Here is a 22,981-nt window from a genome sequence, read left to right on the forward strand (position 1 = left end):
CAACTCAAACCAATGCACAAGAGTGAAGCAACTAGATAGGTAAATAGCTATAGCCTTTGGTGATGTGCCAAATCAACCACTGCCTCCTTTGAAATACATCATTTCAATACCAACATCTCAGTGCTACATAAGCATTCATTTTTTAGATCTTTAAACCAGTGAGAATTCCACGTTACATTAAAAATTCTTCTTCATATAATTCAAACTGTAGTAATTTACAGTATTTACTGTAGTAATATTTACACAAAACATTTAAAGCAACAATGGCTTTGAGACTAATGATCTAAAAACATTAATGAAATTCCTGTCTTGATTTCTTTTATAACCTATAAAGCACATTATGATTCCAAGAATGAAGTATTTAGCAACAGTCTGTTATTTATGAGAAATAATGTTAAACAAACAGGTACTACTTTTTCTATCATTTATTTAGGAAAAAGTTTTACATATTAGGAAAACCCAGAAGTCAATCTGGAATCTAATATTTTCAACCATGTTCTTGCTCTAATAATAAAGAGAAAGTCTCTATAAAGAAAGTTAAATCCAGGTGCTATAAATAGAATAGCTCATCATCACATTATAGTAAACCATGTATCCTGGCCAATTTGATACCTCCAATCACACAATTCTCACAATGAGGAGATGACTTGCATTACAGCATGCATGGCACGCTTAGCCACCCCCCCCCACCCCCCCACCCCGCCCCCCCCCCCCCCCCCCCCCCCCCCCCGGCAACACAACAAAAGCCAAGCTCCCAGATTAAAAAACCTCCCAAACTGGGCTAGGGTCTGTGTACAAACAGTGATAAGCAAGGTGCTTAAAGAACATAGTGACACAACAAGAAAACAATCTTTACTGTATATGTTGATAATTTAAAACGTTAAAAATGTATTTACTAACAAAATACAACCTAGAATAGAAACTTTTTATATAGTGGAATACTGCCTTTCAGATTCTATTTCCATCAACAACAGCATCTGACTCTAGACCAAGAGCTCACAGCAAGCGGACAGTTTTCCCAGTCACTGTTAAGAAGTCATCATCAGCCAAAGCATGCAGGGCTTCTTCAAACATATCTTTGGTAATTGCCTAAAAAATAAAAGTGTCATATGTTGAGTCCTTTCTGTTAGGTACACATTCTTTAATGTTAAATAAACTAGTCTTTGCCTTTTTCGTGGCTATGGACAAGGAATTCATTTTGCTAAATTACATTTTATATACATCTTATTTATTTTGTATTCCTGTGTGTTTGTGTGTAAATGGAGGTCAGAGAACAGCTTGCTAAAGTCAAGCTATTCTTTCTACCACACAGGTCCCAGGTATGGAACTCAGGTCATTAGGCTTAGTGGGAGCCAAGTACCTTCTATACCCACTAAGCCGTTCTATCAACCTCACTAGAATACGTATCTTTTCTTTTCTTTCAATTTTTATTTTATGTGTAATAGTGTGAAGTCACATCCCTTGGAATTGGCATTACAGACAGTTGTGAGCGGCTATGTGGGTGCTGGGAACTGAACCTGGGTTCTTTGGAAGAGCATGCAGCGCTCTTATCCACTGAGCCATCTCTCCAGCTCCCTAGAATACATTTCTTATGCTGCAAATCAGGGAAGGCAAACACTTCTTTAAAGGACCAGGTATTGACATCCTTTCTAAGCTCTGCCTTCACTAAGCCAATGAGTTAAGGACAAGTAAAGAAGTGTTATAAAAATAAAACAAAAACCAAGCAGGCCTTGAATTTGACCCACAGTCCTTTTCTTTTCTTTTTAACTAACAATTCATCTTTAATAGCAAAAGATCATGCAAATACTTCATCCCTGAAACAAATCTAAACTCCAAACAGGAATACTAAGACTTTAATTATGTATTTCTTAATGATCTGTTTATGGAAGAGGCAATCTTATTTACATTTATTATTTATTTATTACACTTACTGTGTCAGATTGTCCCCGAATATCCTCAAAAAGTTGTTGATATTTTAAGGCTGGTGTTTTACCCTTAGATAAAATAAGTTTTCTCAATGCTTCTGCTAATTCTTCTTTTCGTTTACGAGAAGTTGCACTCATTCCTATTACAAAAAGAAATCAATAGAAATATTTCTGCCACAAGGACCTGAAATGTTACAGATTTCCACAAATATTCCTTTAGGAGGCTGCCAACAAAACTCAGAGGACCACAGCCAAATGCCAGAGCATATTCAAGAGCACAAAATTTTGTTATTTCAATTATTTTACCTATCAATAGCTACTTGCAACTTAAAGCCTTATAAGCTGTGTAGTTAAGTATAATCATGCTTACTAGGAGATCAAATTCTTTTTGAGCCAGGGCCTTACTATGCTGTGTCAGCTTGCTTAAAATTCCTGGGCCCCCATGATCTTCTCACCTCAACCTTCTGCATTGTTAGAACAGATGTGCCCACCTGGCTCTCCCTTGAAATGAATTTTAGTAGGTACCAAACACAAGAGGAGGTAGAACCCCTTTTGATTTTAGTTCTTTTTTGTTCAAAGCAAGAAACAAACCTGTAGTAAGAATAGATATATCCACAATGCCAGTACGGGGGTCAGTGGCAGACTGCTTCAGAGCCTCTCGGTGAAGGCGTTTTGCCTCTTCCACATCAATTGCTTCAACTTTGTCAGAAAATCTTACTTTAGCATGGGCTTCTGCTAAACGAATTAATGACTCCAGCTGCCGAGGGTAAGCAGAAACCATTCCCCGGCTACTACCGATCTTCCTCATGTTTACATAAGCCTAGTGAAGGTAGAAAAAAATCCAAAGTGAAACAACTGATGACAAGAACCTTAAGTGTCAGAGATAAGCTTGCATAGTTAGGGTTCTGTTAAGTAATTGAAAGCTTTTCTGCTTGCTATGCAGGGTTACTGTAGGTAATTCTAAGTTGGATCTAGGCTGGAGACTTCAAACTCATTAAGGGTCAAAGCCTCACACACACATTGAAACAGAGACCTAGAGGATTGTTATGTCAATGTATCATGATGTCAGAAATATTTGACAGGAAGACTTCTTAGTAACATCTTGTATATATAGGGAGGTATGAAGAATAGAAATTAGAAAGCTGGCAATGTGACTTAAAAGAACAAATGCCTAGACCCCATTTGAGTATAAACCCTAGCACCAAACACAGACACACAAAACAACAACAAAAACAAACACACTAGCAGAGCAAAGGTATCAGAGGGCCTGTAGGAAAAGACCTGGCAAATGACACCCAAGAGATCCATTTTGCAAGGCATGTAAAATAACTGAAGATAATGTTTATTAATTAATTCTTTTTATTCATAGTTTCATTTATTTCATAATACGAATTAAAAGTCACTACCATCTGTAACCTTCATCTAGCCTTTTGGAACCCAGCTAGGATGCAAACCCATCAAAACACATGCCATCACAATCCTCAGCATGAACAAGGCATCTTGTAAGAATGTGTCAATCTAAATTACTACCCATTTTAATTTTTAAACACAAGCAAAGCGAAGTTAAGAGAGATAATTCATCCAGAGTTACAAACATGTTTCATAGTCCTAGTTACCTCAATGAGAGCCTGGCTGGCCTCTTCACTCAGCCGGGGCATGATGGTACTATGAGCATACGCAATGTAATCCTTCAGAACAGCCATGTCCAGGAACTCCTCCTCCACTTGCTCTTCACTTTGGTAGTACAATGACACCAGGTGATGAGCCAGCCGCCGATCATATGCCTCATCCTGAGGGTCCAGCATGAGGAAAATAAGATCAAACCTAACAAGACAGGAGGGAAATCACTGTCTTTTTTATTTGAGACACCAACATACCTAGGACTTAAAAGGTGTTTAAACCATTTGACTGTACTGTATATATGCCCACAGAAATCCACCACATATCCAGCTGCCTATGTAAGAAGAAAGTAGAAAAGTTAGTACTTTCCTCTGAGAAATGTTACTGTAATCCAGGGCTATTTAGATATATTTGGATAAAAATACCTTCAACTGTTTTCAGAAGAGCTGTTTCATAAGGATGTAAAGAGTGTACTTCAGTGATATAGCGCTTGCCTAACACAGAAGAGGCTTTTCATTAAATCCCTAGCACCAAACAAATTTAGTCAAATAATTAAGATACATAAATCTTGCCAAGAGCCCTAACTATCCAAATCTGAATCACTATTTTATGTCAGTGAAGAGACCGTTAGCAGTTGCTGACTTGTTTTCAATCTCCAGCTGTCAGTTTTATGAATAAGCAAACAGAAGCACTCATTATACAGAATGTTTTAGTACCTTGACAACAACGTGTGTGGTAGCTGGATATTTTCAATGGTTGTTTTTTTAGGATTCCACTGAGACTCGATAGGATTTGCTGCTGCCAGGACAGAAGTACGCGCATTGAGCTGACAGATGATCCCAGCCTACCAGAGGAAGCAGTGCAGTTATGACTCCCAAAAGGAAAATAACCATCTTCATCTGACCTCTGGCTAACCCTCATTTGACCTGCTGTTTAGTCTCATTCATTTTAGTGCACAAAGATGGCTCTCTGTTCTCCGATTCATGACTAAGATTGAGCTTTGACATATTCATTCTGCAGTCACATTTTTCGTTGAATTAAATTTTATTTTATGTACTGGGTGTTTTGCCTGAATGCATGTTAGTGCAGTACACATGTGCTTGGTACTCCTGGAGGTCAGAAGAGGGCATTGGACTCCTTGGGACTAGAGTTACAGATGGTAGGTAGTTGTGAGCTGCATGTGGGTGCAGGAATCAAACCTGGTCAAGTAGCCACTGCTCTTAACCACTGAGTCATCTCTCCAGACCACTGCGGCCATTAGAAAGCAAAAACTTAACACTGGTAATAATTTTAACATTAACTCACATTAATAAGTACTAAATATTAGTGAATAAAAGCAACTAATGTAAGAGGTTTCAAAATAGAACTTTTAGCTGAGAACTGTTATGAGAAATACTGATCACTTTCTCAAGAGCAGATGTCATCTGAAGTCTGCAGTCACAATGGACATTACCACTCACCTTTGCAATGGATAGAGTCTGTTGTTCCATGACTTCATGCAGTACAGACCTTGTACTTTCATTCATCTTGTCAAATTCATCAATGCAACATATGCCATTGTCACTCAGGACAAGGGCACCTGTCTGTAGGACTAGCTGCCTGGTCTCAGGGTCTTTCATCACATAGGCTGTGAGGCCGACAGCACTGGAGCCCTTTCCAGACGTGTACTGGCCCCTGGGGACCAGGTTGTATACATACTGCAGCAGCTGGGACTTGCTAGTGCCAGGGTCACCACAGAGAAGGATATTGATCTCAGCACGGAATTTGCCCCTTCCGGTGTGACTGAAATCCTTCCTTGTTCCACCGAAGAGCTGAAGCAAGATTCCCTAAAAAACATTAAATACATCTAAACATTCATTTGCTATACAGTAATAGATTTAGCTTAGGTTTTAGAGATAATTTTCTGTTTTATAAGTTAAAAGTATTACCAAAATCATTCAAGAGAGCTCTGGCCACTTTACTCAAAATAAACCTAAGGAGACATCATTCTAGATCTTGACCAGCACAAACTCCTGTTCTGACTCCACATAGCCTCTTAGCTTTATGAATATCAATGCAGAGATGAGTCTATACCCAACAAAATAGTAATACTCAACTACTAAGGCCTTGCTCTGTCGCAGAGCAAACAGTTCCTTTTTGGGAGACATTAATAGTGGCAAATAGATTGTTAAAAGTTACTTGACTCGAAATAACTCTAACTCTCAATATCAAGTTAAAAACTCCACTGTTACCTTCTTTATATCTTCATGTTCATAAATGCTGGGAGCCAAGGCTGAAGCAAGCCGCTCATAAATGTCTGGCTTTCTGGAAAGTTCCTTAAGCAATTTCACGCGTTTCTCTGAAAAAAGTTTCTGTTCTGCTTCTTCATCAAGGCCATGCAGGCGTTTTGCATCCGTTTTCCGATAATGAATGACATCAATGTGGGTTTTATAGACAGACTTCACGTTGCTCACTCTTGGATTGACTCGAATAGGTACCGCTCGATATATGCCTAAGAACGTAAAAGCAGCACAACTTTACCTCTCTGATTCTCCTTCTGCAGGCTCAGTGGTCAGAACAGGCAATGTGCAGTACCTAGGGGCCTCTTCTCACTTAAGCACCCACTACCTGTTAGCCCGCCAGGTCAAGGTCGACATTAAGAAAGTCAAGAAACAGAAGAAATTGGCCAAGCTGGGAAGAAACACAGGATTTTAAGAACAGATTGAAAATCCTATTTGTATCCATCTGTTCAGTGTGAGCTTACAGAACTATCTAACTACTTAGCACACAATTGTTCTAGGTGCAAAATAAAGGCAGGCTATTTAAAAAAAACAAAACAAAACCCATCATGGTTGTATTTAATACAGTAATGTCATTTCCCCAAGCTAAAAGCACAGAATTTACTTAAGTGATTGACTGGAACAAAAATGCTAAAGCCCAAACCAAAAATTTGGAATAAAAAACTCTAAAAGTTCAAATCTTTTAAAAATAATTTCATGAATAGCAAGCCAGCCTACTGATTCAAAGGTAAAAGAAAAAGTACAACTTAGGGCTAACACTAGTAACAGGATGTTTTCTGGTGTCTTCTCATATCAGAACATTTACTTAGCATGTATAAAGCCCTGGGCACGATCCCTGGCATTTCATGCCACCCCAATTGTCCTCAAAAGCACCCACCAAAAAAGGTAATTCAGAGAAAATATTTTAACTATTCTAAATGCATACATTCTTTAAGAATGTATAAGAAGGGATTTTTTTCCTAAACTGATATATCTGATGCTTTTCTTTTTTGGGTTCTAAACTAGCCCTGAACTCCATACTAATTCTATTTCCTGCAGTTTAAACAAACAAACAACAACAACAACAACAAAAATGTTATTATTTGTGTATAAGAAATATGTGTGCAGACACTCATGTGCCAGGGTATGGCATGTGGAAGTCTGCAGACAGCTTTTGGGAACTGGATATCTTATTCCATCATGAGGGACTCAGGGAAGGAACTTAGGTCACCAGAATTGCATGGCAAGTACCCTTGCTTGAATACCCAAGGGGCCATTTTACTAGACCTTCTATTTTTTTGAGAACTAAGTCTAATCTCCTTCTCATCCTTACAGCACATATCATGGTCCTTTAACAAGACAACATAACTCTCATTTAAAACAGAAAAAAAAAGAGCTAGTGAGGTGCTTCAGTAGGTAAAGGCACTTGCTATGAAGCCTGATGACCTGAATTTAATCTTCAGGTACCAATGTGAAAGAACAAGAGCACTCCCAAAAGTTGTTTTATGATTTTACCCCAATATACAAAAACAACAACAAAATCCCCAGCATTTTATATAACATTTTAAAAACATAAGCCAGATTATACTTTACCCACAGAGTAATGTGGAATAGGTCATTATTAATGACATTTTGAAACAGGCCAGTTTTGTTCTAGGTACCTACTATGAGAGAATACTGATCACATAATTGAGGAAACTAACTAACTGGATTAAATACCTTACTTACCAAAGGCAATTGGTGGACAAAACTGGGACTGCATGTCTTTCTTATGTTGGGGAAGAAACCCTGACTCATTGAGTAGCTGGGACAGTGAGCTTCAGACTCAGGAGCCAAGGATCCTTTGATTCAATCCCCAATGAAGAACAATGGCATTATTCAACCCACCACCCCTGATCAAGTAGCCACATTCCTCCCAAATGTAGAAAGTCTGTCACACCCAAATGACATTGGAGATAGTTTATTTTTGTGTGAAGAGACAGCATTTAGAATCTAGAAATACAACTTAATGCAGCAATGAACTACAACACCTAGCTTTCCCATATGTACAAAGTGTTGTGTCCTGCTCTATTCTCTGAGTAATATTAACTCTTAGCTAAACATGTAGGAAATAAGTAGAACTGTATTCATTACTCCCAAGCTCGTGCTCTGTCCCTGAGTTATTAACCACACTCCTGAAGCTGCTCTCATGGCATCAACATTATCACTGAGACACTTATAAAGTTCTGAGCTCCTGGGCATGGTGGCACACACCTGTACTCCCAGTACTCTGGGAGGCAGAGGCAGGCAGATCTCTGAGTTTGAGGCCAGCCTGGTCTACTAAGGACAGCCAAGATTACACAGAGAAACCCTGTCTCAAAAACCAAAACCAAACCAAACCAAACCAACCAACAAAAACAAACAACAACAAAATCAAACTGAGAGATCTACATTGCAAGGGCTCACCTGGACCTGAGTTCTAAAATATGCATCTGAGAACTTAAAGTAAAGCAGTAGTAAACCTAGTACTAACTTTGTCATTTTGTTACAAACTTACAATCTTACCTGTGACATTCACTCTGTCCCCTGGCTGAACCTTGTCTACAAGATCATTGTGGGCAAAAAGGACAACAGTGTGAGGTGTCTGCCCAGCAGGCATATCTTCAGGAGACTCTTGAAGTTTGATCTGAAGGAATAGTGAAAAGAGAACTTGAGGAACAAAAGAAGTATCATGAAAAACAAACCAAACTCAAAAGAAATCATAGGCCTTTGTATATAGTTTAGACATAACATTTGAGATGTAGCACACCAATACTGAAGCCTCTGTGCTCTAAATTCTAATCATTAACAAACCCAACACTATCAGTGGCAAGAGCTAAATTCCATTTAGGAAGATTGAGGGTAGATTAAATTTGGCTGAAGATTCAGACAAAGGCAGAACACAGGTAGCAGTTTGTGTTGGGGAACCTCATCCTGGGTGCAGAGTGGCCACATACCATCTGCTTGTCAGAGAACAGGGAGCGGTTGTGGATCAGTGCCATGCTATGGGTAGTGTGGCAGTGTGCGCAAGTGCAGGGCTCAGCAATGCGGCCTCGGTCCATCTCCACCCGAGTAGTGTAGGCACACACTTGACACTGGAAGAAGGCCTCCTGCATCTCAGGAATCAGTTGAGATGTCCTTATGACCATGCCATTGATGGTGATGAGCTGATCGATATCTGTAAAGGAAGAGAGGTTGGTTTGTCCACCAGACACTTCCCTCAGCCTACCTAGGCCTTGATCTGTCACTAAAGCAGAATCTTCGAGACAGGCTGTGTAGCCTTGACTCTTTTGGACTTGATTTGTAGACCTGGCTGGACTCAAAACTCACAGAGATCCACCTGCCTCTACCCCATCCCACAAGTGCTGGGATTACCGGCGTGCGCCACCATCTTAACTCAAGTAAGAGTAGATGACCAAGGAAGAGGAACGGCTGCTTGGTATCCTCAGGACTAGCTTAGGATGTCCTTTCCTATGGCCAGCCTGCTTTCTGAACACTAGCATACTTCTAAACCTTTTAACTTACCATTTCTTTACTCTGCTTTCTTATTTATGGTTTGTGTTGAGCACATGTATGCCATTTTACAAGTGTGGAGATTGGAAGACAATTTATGAGAGCCAGTTCTCTTCTACTTATATGGGTCTCAGGAAGCTAACTCAAGTAGTCATGCTTGGCATCTTTACCCAATAAGGTATCTTGTTGGCCCACTGCTCTCCTATATTTGGCCCTTTCTTTCTCACGTGTGGTGCTTAGCAGGCATCAACAGGAGAGGTTGACATGGAGGTATATTGTCTCCCAGCCTCTCATCTCTCTCCGAAAGCCACACAAAAGGCATGAAATCTTAGTTAAAAATCTTGTACTGACAATGCTGTGGTTAGGGGTGAGGGTCTGCTTGGCAGCCAGATAGCCTAGGCTACTTAGGGAGCCTACTTAGTGTAAAACGACAAAAAAGGTGGATAGTGCCTAAGAAACAATAGCCTACATTTCCTCTGGCCTGCACAGCATGTACTTAAATAAACATATAACACACAAGAATAGCCCGGACTCTTGACCAGAACAAGATGGACAAAGCATATATGACCATGAGGATAACCTAGGCCTCTCTCTCTCTCTGTCACTTACAGAATGGAGCAAGGGCATAGTTGTCATCAGTACTCAAATCTTTACTTGTAATTAGTGGCCAAAAGAAAAACAGCACTTTGCCTCTCAGCAGTAAGTAAAATAAGCTTCTTTTACACTCTTACTTTCTATTTCTACTCTTGCTTATGCCTCCTCTATTTGTTCCTTTCCTAACACCTTTGCCACCCAGATAATTCACCCTGTTGTTTCCAAATGAGTTGCACTGATCTGCATGTCTCTGGTTAGCCTTTGCTGGACTCAAAGGCCCTCCTGTCTCACCATACTTAGTGCTACCTATTTTACTTGCCTCTCTCCACTAAGCCTTTTTTTCCCCTTAAAATTTAGATGCAATTTACCAACTTCTGGAATCAGCTGATCACATACCAATTCTTGGGTTCCAAAAGTAAGATTTCTACCTAAGAGCTATCTACTCCCACTTTTCTTTTTTACAGTATAGCACAAGGATTAAGTTATCTACCACTAATATTTATACCCCAAGACTTAACTATGAGTTCTTTTTAAAGTATGCAATGCCTCCTCTTGTGATCTCCAACATTCTGTCAAAAAGGTGATATAGTCAATTTTATAAAATTCTTTAGTAAATTCTGAAATAAAGACCTGTTCACGTTAATTGACTATATTATTTTGTTACTAAAAATATTTTAAATTTTAGAGTATTTATCTGCAAAGGTATTTTTATTTTGAAAAACAATTACTGTCTTCACACATGACAAAAACATCATTCTGTCCTGTTTAAAGCATCATAGACTGTACAGATAAGGATCCTGTCCCACACTTGAGCCACTGTCAAGTCTAAATGCATTCATACAATGTCATATGCTTCACTGAATTACACGAGTGGAAAAATCTTTCTCTTCTAAAAATTTTCTACTTACTTTAAAATAAAACTTCATTGTCATTCTAAACTGTCTAGAACTAAACTATTTGGTCTCAAACACTGTCTCCAAAATCCCTACTTTAGCCCCCTACACATGCTAGCACTCACATACAGTATTTTCTACTTTCATCTCTGCTTTCTGTTACCTACAAGAAATGCTGCCACATTTACTTTTTAAACACTATCATCTAAAATTTCTCTTCCACAATCAACTTTTCCTTTATAAGTCCAAGTCTTTTTCTGGTTCCTTGGGGCATAGACACTTTTCTTCTGCTCATGTTTTATTTGCCTCTTATGCTAGAATTCTTTAAGGTTGGGTTTCATGTTCTGCACGTGTTTATTATTATTACACGTGTTTATGAGTATGGGCACACATGTAAAGCCAGAAAACAGTTCTTAGTAACCAATTCTCTCCTCCTACCATGGGTTCCAGGAACTGAACTCAGATCATCAGGTTTTGCTTTTATAGCTGAGTCATCTTAATGGCCTTCTTTTTTCTTCAGTGACCAAGAAAGTGCATATCTACTAACTAGATTTATTATATCTTAATAAATTCACTTTATAGATTAAGTCATTTTTATCAGATATTTCATTTAAGTTAAAAAAATGCCTAATAAATTCAAAAATACAGAACAAATCTTTTCAACTTATAATTTAATGCTACCCTACCCACTACATGATCTTTGAACTTTCTTTCCACACAAGGCATTTTCAACTACTAAATATATTACCTTCTGGATTCAGGTTTCTCATGCTTTTTGTTTTCAATGCATTAAAAGGTCTGACTTGAATCTGATGTTCTAAGATGGAATCAGGATAACGTTCAAAGAAGATCTCATTGACAGCCATGTCAAAGGTTGGTATAACCTCCTGTAAAAGCAAATATAAAGATATAGTTGTTGGCAGAATGCAGGGAATCTTATGAAAGAAGTGGGAAATAGTAAGATCTGGAGAGGACAGGAGCTCCACAAGGAGAGCAACAGAACCAAAAAAATCTGAGCACAGGGGTCTTCCTTGAGACTGATACTCCAATCAAGTAGCATGCATGGAGATAACCTAGAACCCCTGCACAGATGTAGCCCATGATAGTTCAGTCTCCAAGTGGGTTCCACAGTAATGGGAACAGGGACTGTCTCTGACATGAACTGATTGGCCTGCTCTTTGGTTACCTCACCCTGATGGGGGAGCAGCCTTACCAGGCCACAGAGGAAAACAATGCAGCCAGACCTGATGAGACCTAACAGACTAGAATCAGAAGGAAGGAAAAGAAACCCTCCCCTCCACTGGACTTAGGGAGGGCCATGAACGGAGAAAGGGGAGGAAAGGAGGGAAGGACGGAGGGAACTAGAGGGGGGATTCAAAGTAAATAAAGTGTAATTAATAAAAATGAAATAAAAAAAAGATATAGTTGTTGAGAGCACTTGTTCTCCTGTCAGAGGACAGAGTTTAGGTCTCAGCACATTCATTAGGTGACTCATAAGCCAGTGTAACTCCAGCTCCAGGGATCAAAAACTGTCTTCTGGGTTCCACAGAATCAGGAGTTTAAGGATATCTTCAGCTAGAAAACTACCCCAGACACTACCTTGCTTCAATGGCTTCCAATAACATCCCCCAACCAACAAAGATATTTACTTCATGAAATCCAAGAAATCACTAGTATAATTCATCATGTTTAAGAAACACTACCAATTAGTGAACCAAAAAAACAAAACAAAACAAACAAAAAAACAAAAAACAAACAAAAACCCACTCATTTTAAACATAGTAAAACATTGATTTAGGAAATAGTTATTCTCTGCAAGCATCTTTTTTTTTTTTTTTAACCTAAACATACTTCTGCTTGCTAAGAGCATTCCTTGTAAACATCTACTTAAATCATGAAGCTCAAAGTCAAATTCTTACCTGTGGGTAGGAGATGAGTTGTCTATACAAATTTTTGCCAAATGATTTTATGTGTTCACAGTTCACATTTAAAAATGGCTCCCCTGTAATATTAATCTGTAAGATATATGAACATGTCATATTTCACTAATTATATTATCTCAAAATATGAAACTCCCACTTGTAGATCATATTTGATTACCTCTCCAAGTCGTTGCATGTACAAAGGTTGAGTAATATCTATGCCAATGTTTTCTTCTTCTTTGGCCAGAGGATCAGTAAAACATTGAAGGAATCTCTTGATGAGAAGATAACAATATTAAGCTTAATGAACTTAAAAATGTGTAACTAAAATGCAGAACAAGAGACCAGCCTAGAAGCCTTATTATGCAAGTTTGATCTCTAGAACCCACATGGAAAGAACCAGCCCCCTCACACTGGCCTCTAATCTCCACATAGATGCTGTGCATGACATTTTCCCTCCCTGCAATATGTGAAAGAAAAAAATATTTTGAATATACAGCTATCTGTACACAAAAATAATCTTTCTTTCTGGGTTTGGGACAGGGATCTCACAAAAGAGCCCTGTTTGGCCTTGAACTTGCAGTAATCCTCTGCCTGGTGATTAAGATGTTAAGTGATTACCACCTCACTGGGCATGGTGGCACATGCCTTTAATCCTAGTACTCAGGAAGCAGAGGCATATGAATCTGAGTTTTAGGCTTGCCAGGACTACAGAGTTCCAGAACAGCCAGGTTTAAACTAAACTAAAAACAAAAAACCAACCCCAAAACATCTCACCATGTTCTGCATAGCATAAATTCCTTTAACAGAGTAATAGACTCTAAACCACAACCTGCTGCTATGCATTACAGATACTTACATACAGGTTACACTTTCCCCCAATGAGAATGAGTTTTAGCAGATATAAGCTTACTTGAAAATTTTCTTTGCATGTCGCCACATTCACATCTGTTCCCCAAATCACAAGTTTTTGTCCTAGAGACTGTTCACTTGTTACTGTGTCTTCTGCTGCTGCCTACAGAGAAAGATGTGATAGAAATATGTGAATGGGATCACTCCCAATTATGCTCCCAAGATGATGCCATCAGAGCTCTGCTGTGTACTCACTCCATCAGACTGCAGATCCACTTGCAAACCTTTTCGTGCTGAGCCCAGGTCTGGCCTCTGCCTCACTGGGGTACCTCTCACCCCACTTCTAGGAGTTCCTTCCACCCGAGAGCTGGGAGTGCCATATGTCAATGGTGAACTAACATCAAAGTCCAAAGGAATAGCTATAAAAGTAACATGTTTATTTACCTTTATCATGAAATTCCCATAGCACACCAACCCCCCCAAATTCAGAATGCTTTTTACCAATCCAAACAGAATACTTATTGTAATCTTTTATAGCCAAAATGCAGTTCTACTATAAAAATATGCTATTTTTGCTAACTAGGTCCTAAAATATACCTGTTGAGGCCTGCTCCTTTTGGGTAGCATAATGACTGTTTCAGGCCTAACAGCCACATCATCTCAGCTTGTTGCTGATATAAACAAAGCTCTCTGTGCAAGGTTAAGTTGACCCAAAACTATATTTACTTTCAGTATACTTTCTGGCCTTTGCTACTCCTAGAAATTCCCAACCATAAACACTGTGGCCCTAACTACAAACTTCACTTGGGACCAATCAAATTATGGGCCAGCAAGAACTGCTTTGTCTAGTTGACAAAAATAACTTAAGTCAAATGTAACTCCCCTGTTCTACTGAATCCTTACACCATGTGAGTTCATTGCGGTTTTTTTCCTTTATAAGCTAACTCAGAAAAACAGGCAATGTCACAGTTTGGCTCCCGAGTCCACTGTGTCCCTGACCATGGTCAGTCTAGGGGTGTTGCGTTCAATAAATCATCTATATCTAGACAGATGTCTGAGTGGTTTATGCAGCTTCCTTTGGACCCAACTCTGCTTCACTCCCCAGCAGTTTTAGTGAAGAAACTATCAGCTTACCCAGAAGAATGCTTAGGCATCATAGCAACTGTTAAACCAGCAAAACAGACAGCTGAAGAATTACCTCTATAATCAATTACAGTATAAGCCAAATTTGAAGAAACGCACCTGAAGAATGCATCTGAGGAGGGCTGGAAAACAAGGCATTCTGTGCAGTTGGGCTCTGTATGTCTGCTCCTGGTGAGGTGGGCATTGGTGGCAGTTCTCCGGTGGAAGAATCTTCGCCTCTACGTCTCCGATAGGGAGACGACCTGCTTTCCTCACTTCGAACTTCCGTCATACAAAACAAAGAATATCAACGCTCATGTTTATTCGCAGGAAGTGCCTCTTAGGGTAGTCTTATTACTTAAAAAAAAATACAAACGAACGGGAATACAGGGAAAAGGTGTCGGCATTTTTCACAAACCGAACTAACCAAGCCAGACAGCCTGGAGACGAGCGCCCAAAGTCATCTGTGCCTGGGTCAACAGAGGCCACTATTTGCTCAAGGCCTGTCAATCACTCTCCAAGTTCGGAGAATTCAGAGCATTCCACCTTGCTGCGGGAAGAGACACTAGGCGCAAACAGAGCGACAGAACTTACGGGACTGCGTTGGGGTGGCACGTCCGCGTCTGCTGCTACGTCGGCTCGGGGTGGACGCCGGGGACGACATGGTGCTGTGGCTCCTGCAGGACAAGGGCAATCTGGCTCTGAGTCTTCCCAACGCTCAGCTCCGTGGCCCACCTTGGGGAGTTTTCTCCTGCCCGCGCGCCAAGCTGATTCCCGCCAACCGCTCTGTCGTCAGAGCCCAGAGGCTCCTGGCCAATCACAGAGGCAAGGGCACAGAGTTCCGCCTCCGGAAGACGCCACTGCACGCCTTGGCGTGGGCGTGGGCGTGGCCTTGGAGGAGCGGTCTGACCAATTAGAGGCAAGGACGCATAGCCCCGCCTCCGGAAAGCGCCAATGACAGCCATGGGGGGAGTTAGAGATGGCCGACTAGCTAGAACAGCAGCGACTCACCCTGCACACCCCTAGTCTCCGATGGGCTAACCTGCAGCGGGACCGCGCTTTGGCGGGAAATCCGCAGCGGGCGGGTCCCTCTACGGCCTGAAACCTGTTTACATCTGAGGCATTCCAAGTACAGGCACGACTTTCAGTGGTGTCTTGATTGGTTCGACTGACTGAGCGAGGAAACGCACAAGTTAAGCAATACACACCTGTAGGCTGGTGCGGGCCTTCACCCCCGTCCCCGGAGAGTATAAAGGAGCTGGGCCTTTCGGGAGCTGAGCCGCGCATGCGCGAAGTGTTGTTAGCGTTATGGCGGACTCGGGATCCGGCGTGCGGTGCTGGCTTCTGCAGCTGCAGGAGTTCCTGTCGGGGACGGACCGCTGCAGCGCTGCCGGGGCCAGTTACCAGCTGATCCGTGGCCTGGGGCAGGAGTGCGTGCTGAGCACTAGCTCTTCAGTGCTGGGTGGGTAAGGTCCCCTGGGTTGGCTTCCGTCACTCTGCTGCTCAGCGTTTCTCTTCCGTGTGAAGTCTCTGAAATCTGTGGATGTGTATACTGCTCTCTCCTCTTTTCTGAGAAACGTGTTTTAAAACAGGTATTGAAAAATGACCCCCAAATTTGGCAGTCATTTTTATCCCAAGTTGGAGGAGAGTACAAGAGAAATTATTTTCTTTCATCTTAATCTCGCCGGAACCCACAAGGACCTTTACAAAATTCATTATTCGTTGCACCGTATTTTCAGAATAGTTGAAAAAAAAAAAAAAACTGCTGAAAGTCATGCTGTTCTTTTGATGTTTTTAATTTTCTTTTTGCGTTAGGGGCTTCCTATATAGCCCAAGCTAGCCCGGAATTCACTATGTATGTAGACTGAGCCTTCAAATGCTGGGGTTATAGATGTAAGGTACCTCGCTTGCCTTGTACTTTTTAACCTTTTAGTAACGCCTGCATGATAATTTTCTTTGTGGAGATGCCTCTTTTCAGCCTTAAGGAAGTATTTTCTTTTGAACTAGCCCAGACTAGTCTCCAGTTTGTAATCCTAGTACTAGGATTACAAGTATGGGCTACTATGATCAGATAGTATCTCTGCCCCTCAAACGATATTTATTTTTAGTGTGTGTGTGTGTGTGTGTGTGTGTGTGTGTGTGTATGTGTATGTAGTACAGATGTACAGGTAGGTGCCTATAGAGGCCAGGTAAGGGTGTGGGAAGCCCTAGAGCTGGAGTTAGAGGTGGTTACCAGACATAGGCTCCGGAAACTGAACTCTGGTCCTCTGAAAGAGTAGGAAATTGTCTTAACCACAGGTCCATGTCCCCAGATAGTGTTTTTAAGTTTTAACCTGAGGGCTCGCAACAAGTGCTTACCTAATAAGCACGTGGGCCTGGCTCAGTACCTGGTACTACCACAGGGGCCGAAAAAGACTGGTTATGTTGGGGGGAAAGTGTTCCTTTCCTAAATACAGATGTGTAAACTTTTAAAACATCTCAATATATACCAATGTAAACTAACAGGATGTGGTGTTGCAGGCCTTTAGTCCTAGGTTGAGGCAGTTATATCTCTGAGTTCCAGGCCAGCTAGAGCTGTATAGTAAGACCTTGGCTTTTTGCTCGTTTGTTTTGTTGTGTTTTTTAAAGTAAATAAAACTTTGAACAAGATGCTATATATTAAGTATGCTTTTTCAAGGACCTGGTGAAAATACAGAAATACAATGGAGAAATGGAGAAAAATACAACATTAAAAATGAACATTTAATTCCTTTCTGTTTTTCAGTGTTTTATGGTTAGAATTCATTTTTGTGAAGTGACCTAGTTCTTGCTGCATTTTCCACTTTACTCTTAGTGTACACTATGTTGAAAGATTATATATAGGCTGTGAGTTTGTTACTGCTACAATAATCCCTGCAGGCTTTTCTTGGATTTTTGTTTTTGTTTTTTGAGACAGTGTCTACCTACATAGCTCAGGCTACTCTGTAATTCTACATATCCTGTATTAGCATCTCAAGTTCTGTGGTAATAAAGCTTGGGCTAGGTATGCTCAGACAGTTACTGATTTTAAATAACAGAACTCACTTTAAAATACTGTGATCAGAAGCTGGTCATAGGTTTCACCAAGGTAGAACCAAGGTTTTCTGGCAGATTTCCTTTAGGAACAAAGTCCCTGTTTCTTTCCTTTTTTTTTTAAATACAGTGCCCCCTTCCCATGACTTGTAGCTTCATCTTCAAAGCATCAACATGCTAGAAGCTAGCAGCATGCCTAGCTCCTCTCTTGAGGTGCCTGAACCTCTGCTGTGCTACTGTGTTCTGATTTTTTTTTTCCTCTTTTTTTTTTTTTTTTTAATTTTTACTTTTTATAGATAGGGTCCCTGCGCAAGCTGGCCCACATTCCCCTTTTAAGGTTTCATAAGATTACATTGCCTCCACCAGATGGAGTATTACATCAACATCTTACGGTCACTAATTAGCAACCTCATTCCACCTGTAACCTTTACTACTTTGTAAAGTTGATATCCAGAAGTTAGGTATCACAGATAAGAGTGTGGCGGGGAGGGCAGAAAGTTTTATTTTGTTTGCTGCAATTTTGTGGAACAACATCCAGAACTTTCTGTGTTCATTGTTTCCAAGTAATAACCTCATGTTTTTTATTATTTGGAAGACTACCTTGAAAACCAGGCAACCCTTTTAGAGTTCTTTTATGAAATGCTTCTTGGCACTTCTAATTTTTTTTCTCCTTTCTGCCCCCTCCCCATCCCCCAGCCTTGCAGATTTCCTTAGTTTTTTCCAGAGAGTTTGGTTTGCTTGTATTTGTCCGGAAGTCACTTAGCATTGAAGAAGTAAGTGAAAACTTTCATTTTGTCTCTTTTATGTTTCCCTTTGTTGGAGTGGCTTATTCTTATCCATATTTTCTATTTATTTCTTATATTATAGTTTCGTGATTGTAGAGAAGAAGCCCTAAAATTTTTATGTGTTTTCTTAGAGAAAATTGATCAGAAGGTCGCGCAATATTCTCTTGATATTAAGGTAAGGAGAAGGAAAAATCAAAACTCTTCTATGCCAGCCCTAGTCTTAACTTGTAGTTTAGAGAACTTAGACTCTTATTTATGCTTTTTTCTTGGAGCTTACTCATTTCAGCTTCATTGTGTTTGGAGTGAATGTGTTATTCAACATTTCAGTTTTAGTAAGGCCTTTGTCAGAATTGCTTTGGTAATGTTAGTTCATACATGATTGTATATGACATAAATAATGCTTTTCATAATAGTAAATTGATGTTTTAAATCATGAGGACTTCCAAGAATACTTTATAAGATAATTTTATAGAACCTTTAACAATGGAAACTTAGCCATTCTACCTTATCCAAAACAAACAAAAAGTTTCATTAGTAGTAGTAACTAATATTTATAAAATGTGTCACAGTTTACAGGGTACTTTAATATATAGTTCATTTTATTTACTCTTATCAAAATTCTTTCGAGTATGGTTTTTGTTTTTTTTTTTTCTTGTTTGATTTTGAGGATAGAACCCAGTGAGTTGCACGTGCTAGGCTATTGAATTTCTTTTCTAGATCTTTCTCTGACTTTCTTTGGTTACTTTTTTTTTCTTTTATGGATATGAATGTTTTGTACATGTGAACCATGAGTATACAGGTACCCTGGGGAGCGAAAAGGAAATATTGGATTCCTTGGAACTGGAGTTACAGATTTTTGTAAGCCACTATGTGAGTGCTGGAAACCAAATAAGTCCTCCAGGAAAACAGCAGTGTTCTTAACTGCTGAGCCAGGATCTCTCCAGCACCCTTTGAATGCTTCTGTTACTCATTTGTTCTCACTTGCTTTTTTTCATATCACTGTGTTGTCTGAGCTACTCAGACTCCTGTGCTCAGGTGATTTCTCCACCTTAGCCTGTGAGTAGCTATAACTATAGCTTGTTTCTTGACGTATAACAAGTATGAAATATATGTAGAAAGAAATGATGTACTTTTTGTTTTTTAATTTTTTCAAATTCTTATTGAGGCATCATCTAATTGTGTTGCTAACATTACAACCGTAGCATATTGAGTTGGAGTTTTTAGTAATACTGATTGATTGACTGGTGATTTTTCAAGAAGGGGTTTCTCTGTGTAGCCTTGGCTGTCCCAGCTCATTATGCAGATCAGTCTATCCTTGAACCCAGAGATCTGCTTGCCTCTGCCTCCTAAGAACCAAGAGTAAAGGCGTGCATCACCACTGCTCAGCTGAGCTTTTGGTAATTTTTAATTTGTGTATTTCCCTACTCTATTCATGTAATGGTTAATTAATAAATTTTATTATGTTACACATGGATATTATCCCTTAGATACAGTTTTATCTACTGTTAAGTCTGAGTTAAGTCATATTGGTGATTTTTGTCTCCTTTTGAACGATATGTTTCCTTTTGAATCCTAGAATACTTGTATCAGTGTTTATACAAAAGACAGAACTGCTAAGTGTAAAATTCCAGCCCTAGACCTTCTGATTAAGGTAATTTTATATTTTTGTTTTTATGCAAGTATGTAACATAACTGGAAATTTGAGTTTTGTTTGGGTGGGAGTTTAGGAGAGGATAGAGTTGTGATTATGTAAGTGACATGTAGATTTTGTAACCACAAACTGATAGCACAATGATGTTTTGTTCTCATAATTTTTTGAGTAATAAGAGAAGAATTTGAAGTTGAAAGAAAAATAAGGGAGAAAATTAACTAAGAGTTTACTGCTTTTCCATTTGTCAATTTTCCTGCCTTTGGTCAAATCTGATGCTATTAGGAGTAATAAAAAAAACAGCTCCTCACCTTTCATTCAAGTTTTTCTTGAAACCTCAGTAATGAGGATAGTACTGATGGATGAAATATATGTAGAAAGAAAATTTTTTAATTTTTTTCACATTTTTAATGAGACATCATCTACTTATGTTACTGCCATTATAACTGTAGATTTCCTTGGTCTCTGGGGCTTACCTTCACCTTAGTCTGACTCCTTTTGCATTTCTGGTTTAGAATTACTTTAGACTTAGTTGGTCTATGATTTTGAGTGCCTCTGAAGAAAAGTTCTAGTGATGTCATTGATCTCTGGGGAAGTTAAAATTAAGTTTAGACTGCCTTTCCTTTGTGATCTCCTACTAATCACTCATGTCCCACATCCCCAGATTTCAGAGTGACACCTGTCATTCCTGAAATACCAGCTCAAATCTGCTGGAGGCTAGGATTTTGAAGCTTTGCTGAAGAGAGGATGCTTTATCTATACCTTCCTCTTTAGCAAAATGCTAACCTGTGTTCTTTTAGTTACTTAAGATACTGAGAAGTTCTAGTCTCATGGATGAATTTAATATTGGAGAATTATTTAACAAATTCTATGGAGAACTTGCATCAAAATCAAAACTACCTGATACAGGTGAGATATTATTTTCGAATATTTTAACAAATTACATTAACTGACAATTTCCTCTTGTGAAAAAAATAACACAATGGAAGCAAACAAAAGGATTCTTTAAAAAAAAAACACATCAAGTATAAATTAGCCTATATACATATATTTGGATAAAACTTGGGAAAGGATTTTATGAAAAATCTAGGTATTTTGTGTTTTATTATAAAATTCCTTTTTTTTTCACCATTTTTGTGTATGTGCAGGTATAGGTGTGAAGCTCAGAGTACAGTTGAACACACTCAGTTCTCTCCTTCTACCATGTGGATTCAGGGATTCAAACTTGGGTCAGGCTTGGTAGCAAGTGCCTTTCCGCACTGTTATCTGGTTGGCCCTAAAATCATTTTGAATTGAAATCTTCTTATTTCTTATTCACACATTTTTATTAACTTCACTTATTTAAATGTAGTTTTAGGCTTTCATTTATCTGAATTTATTTTCCAGTTTTAGAAAAAGTCTATGAGCTCCTCGGAGTATTAGGCGAAGTTCATCCTAGTGAAATGATAAATCATTCAGAAAACCTGTTCCGGGCTTTTCTGGGAGAACTTAAGATCCAGGTATAATATACCTTATGACAGAATACCTCCATAGTCTTGGTTTTGTTTGTTTTTTTTTTTTTCATTTTGTAATATCTTTTTAAAAACTTCCTTTTAGATGACATCAACAGTAAGAGAACCCAAATTTCCTGTTCTAGCTGGCTGTCTAAAGGGACTATCCTCACTTCTGTGCAACTTCACTAAGTCCATGGATGAAGGTATTACCAGGTTTTGCTTGATTTTCTTTCTAATAGTGAGACCTTTCTCTAGAATCAGAACAAATTCTGATAAATGCTTTAACCTAGGTACTAATGCTATTCTAAATGAAATAAACCAATAAAAAAACAAAACACACTGTATATGGCTCCACTTCTATGAGTTAAATAGAGTAGGAAATTGTAGAGACAAGTAGAATAGAAGTTTTGAAGAGCTGAGGAGGATGGGTGGGAGTGGCGTTGGCTTTCAGTGGGTACAGCCTTTCTGTTGTGCGTGATAAAGTTTTTGGTATAGAGTGTGATGCTATACAATACTGAAAATATTAATGCTACTAAATTGTATTTTTATATTATGCAGATTTACCACATTAATGTTTTTATAGGAAGTTGTCTACTTGAGAGGGGAGGGTGTGTGAGAAAGAGTAGCAGGATGTCCAAAGTCAGACCTCCCTGTGTTCCCTGGGTAGTGGTTGTCCGGATCCCTCTGTACTGGGAGTGCCTATCACTTTGATAAGTGCACGTTGTGTTTAGAGGCACTTGGTTTTTCTTGTTCTTAAAACTGGTTTACTGTAGTTGTTTCTGTTTGCTTTTTAATTTTTTTCACATTGCTTACAAAGAAATAGAATTTTATATGAAATTCTAATACATTCTATTTTGATTGATTCTCTGCCTTTTGTCTCATTCCCATTATTCCAGTTACTTTTATTTATATGACCTTTAAATGACTTTATTTATATGACCTCTTGCAGCCCCAGTTCAAATGCTATTATGTCACTTATGCTCTCAGTTTTGGAGGGTCAGTCTATGGTTATCATAGTAGGAATCAGGCAAGGATAGCCTTGGAGCAGTAGCTGTAGTATTCATATCCTGATTCCCAGGCAGTAGGCAGAGAAAGGGAGAGAGAAAGGAAGGAAGAAAGAGGGGAGGAGAGAGATAAAGACAGACAGACAGATAGGTTGGCTAGGCCAGGCCTGGGCTTTTGAAACTTCAAAGCCCATCCCCAGGGACACACCTACTTGCTGGTATAATGTTTTCTTTTTTAATTTATACACCTCTCCCCCACCCCACCCCCAACTCTCTGGTTTCA

At 39.3% G+C, this 22,981-nt stretch overlaps 2 protein-coding genes across 2 annotated transcripts in view; one reads left to right on the top strand and one right to left on the bottom strand.

Annotated features, from left to right (window-relative positions):
* Nucleotides 1-735: 735 nt before the first annotated feature.
* Mcm4 (minichromosome maintenance complex component 4) lies at nucleotides 736-15,488 on the bottom strand. The gene is made up of 16 exons (XM_055599099.1): nucleotides 15,312-15,488; nucleotides 14,838-14,999; nucleotides 13,851-14,014; nucleotides 13,657-13,758; nucleotides 12,922-13,017; nucleotides 12,741-12,836; nucleotides 11,570-11,708; nucleotides 8,779-8,999; nucleotides 8,348-8,468; nucleotides 5,777-6,036; nucleotides 5,006-5,371; nucleotides 4,262-4,389; nucleotides 3,542-3,749; nucleotides 2,517-2,745; nucleotides 1,932-2,065; nucleotides 736-1,089 (listed from the first exon to the last, which is right to left on the bottom strand). Exons 1-16 carry the CDS (start codon nucleotides 15,379-15,381, stop codon nucleotides 997-999), a joined length of 2,589 nt encoding a protein of 862 aa, XP_055455074.1. The 5' UTR covers nucleotides 15,382-15,488; the 3' UTR covers nucleotides 736-996.
* Nucleotides 15,489-15,968: 480 nt separating this feature from the next.
* The window catches only part of Prkdc (protein kinase, DNA-activated, catalytic subunit), a 197,315-nt gene continuing 190,302 nt past the window's right edge, over nucleotides 15,969-22,981 (top strand). The window contains exons 1-7 of the mRNA XM_055599098.1: nucleotides 15,969-16,179; nucleotides 18,465-18,541; nucleotides 18,636-18,728; nucleotides 20,130-20,204; nucleotides 21,002-21,110; nucleotides 21,588-21,700; nucleotides 21,798-21,897. Of these exons, the coding sequence (XP_055455073.1) occupies nucleotides 16,026-16,179; nucleotides 18,465-18,541; nucleotides 18,636-18,728; nucleotides 20,130-20,204; nucleotides 21,002-21,110; nucleotides 21,588-21,700; nucleotides 21,798-21,897 (721 nt within the window). The 5' untranslated portion in view covers nucleotides 15,969-16,025. The remainder of the gene's footprint in view (nucleotides 16,180-18,464; nucleotides 18,542-18,635; nucleotides 18,729-20,129; nucleotides 20,205-21,001; nucleotides 21,111-21,587; nucleotides 21,701-21,797; nucleotides 21,898-22,981) is intronic.

Source organism: Psammomys obesus, unplaced genomic scaffold, assembly GCF_907164565.1.
Source record: "Psammomys obesus unplaced genomic scaffold, mPsaObe1.curated_primary_1811, whole genome shotgun sequence".
Lineage (NCBI taxonomy): Eukaryota > Metazoa > Chordata > Mammalia > Rodentia > Muridae > Psammomys > Psammomys obesus.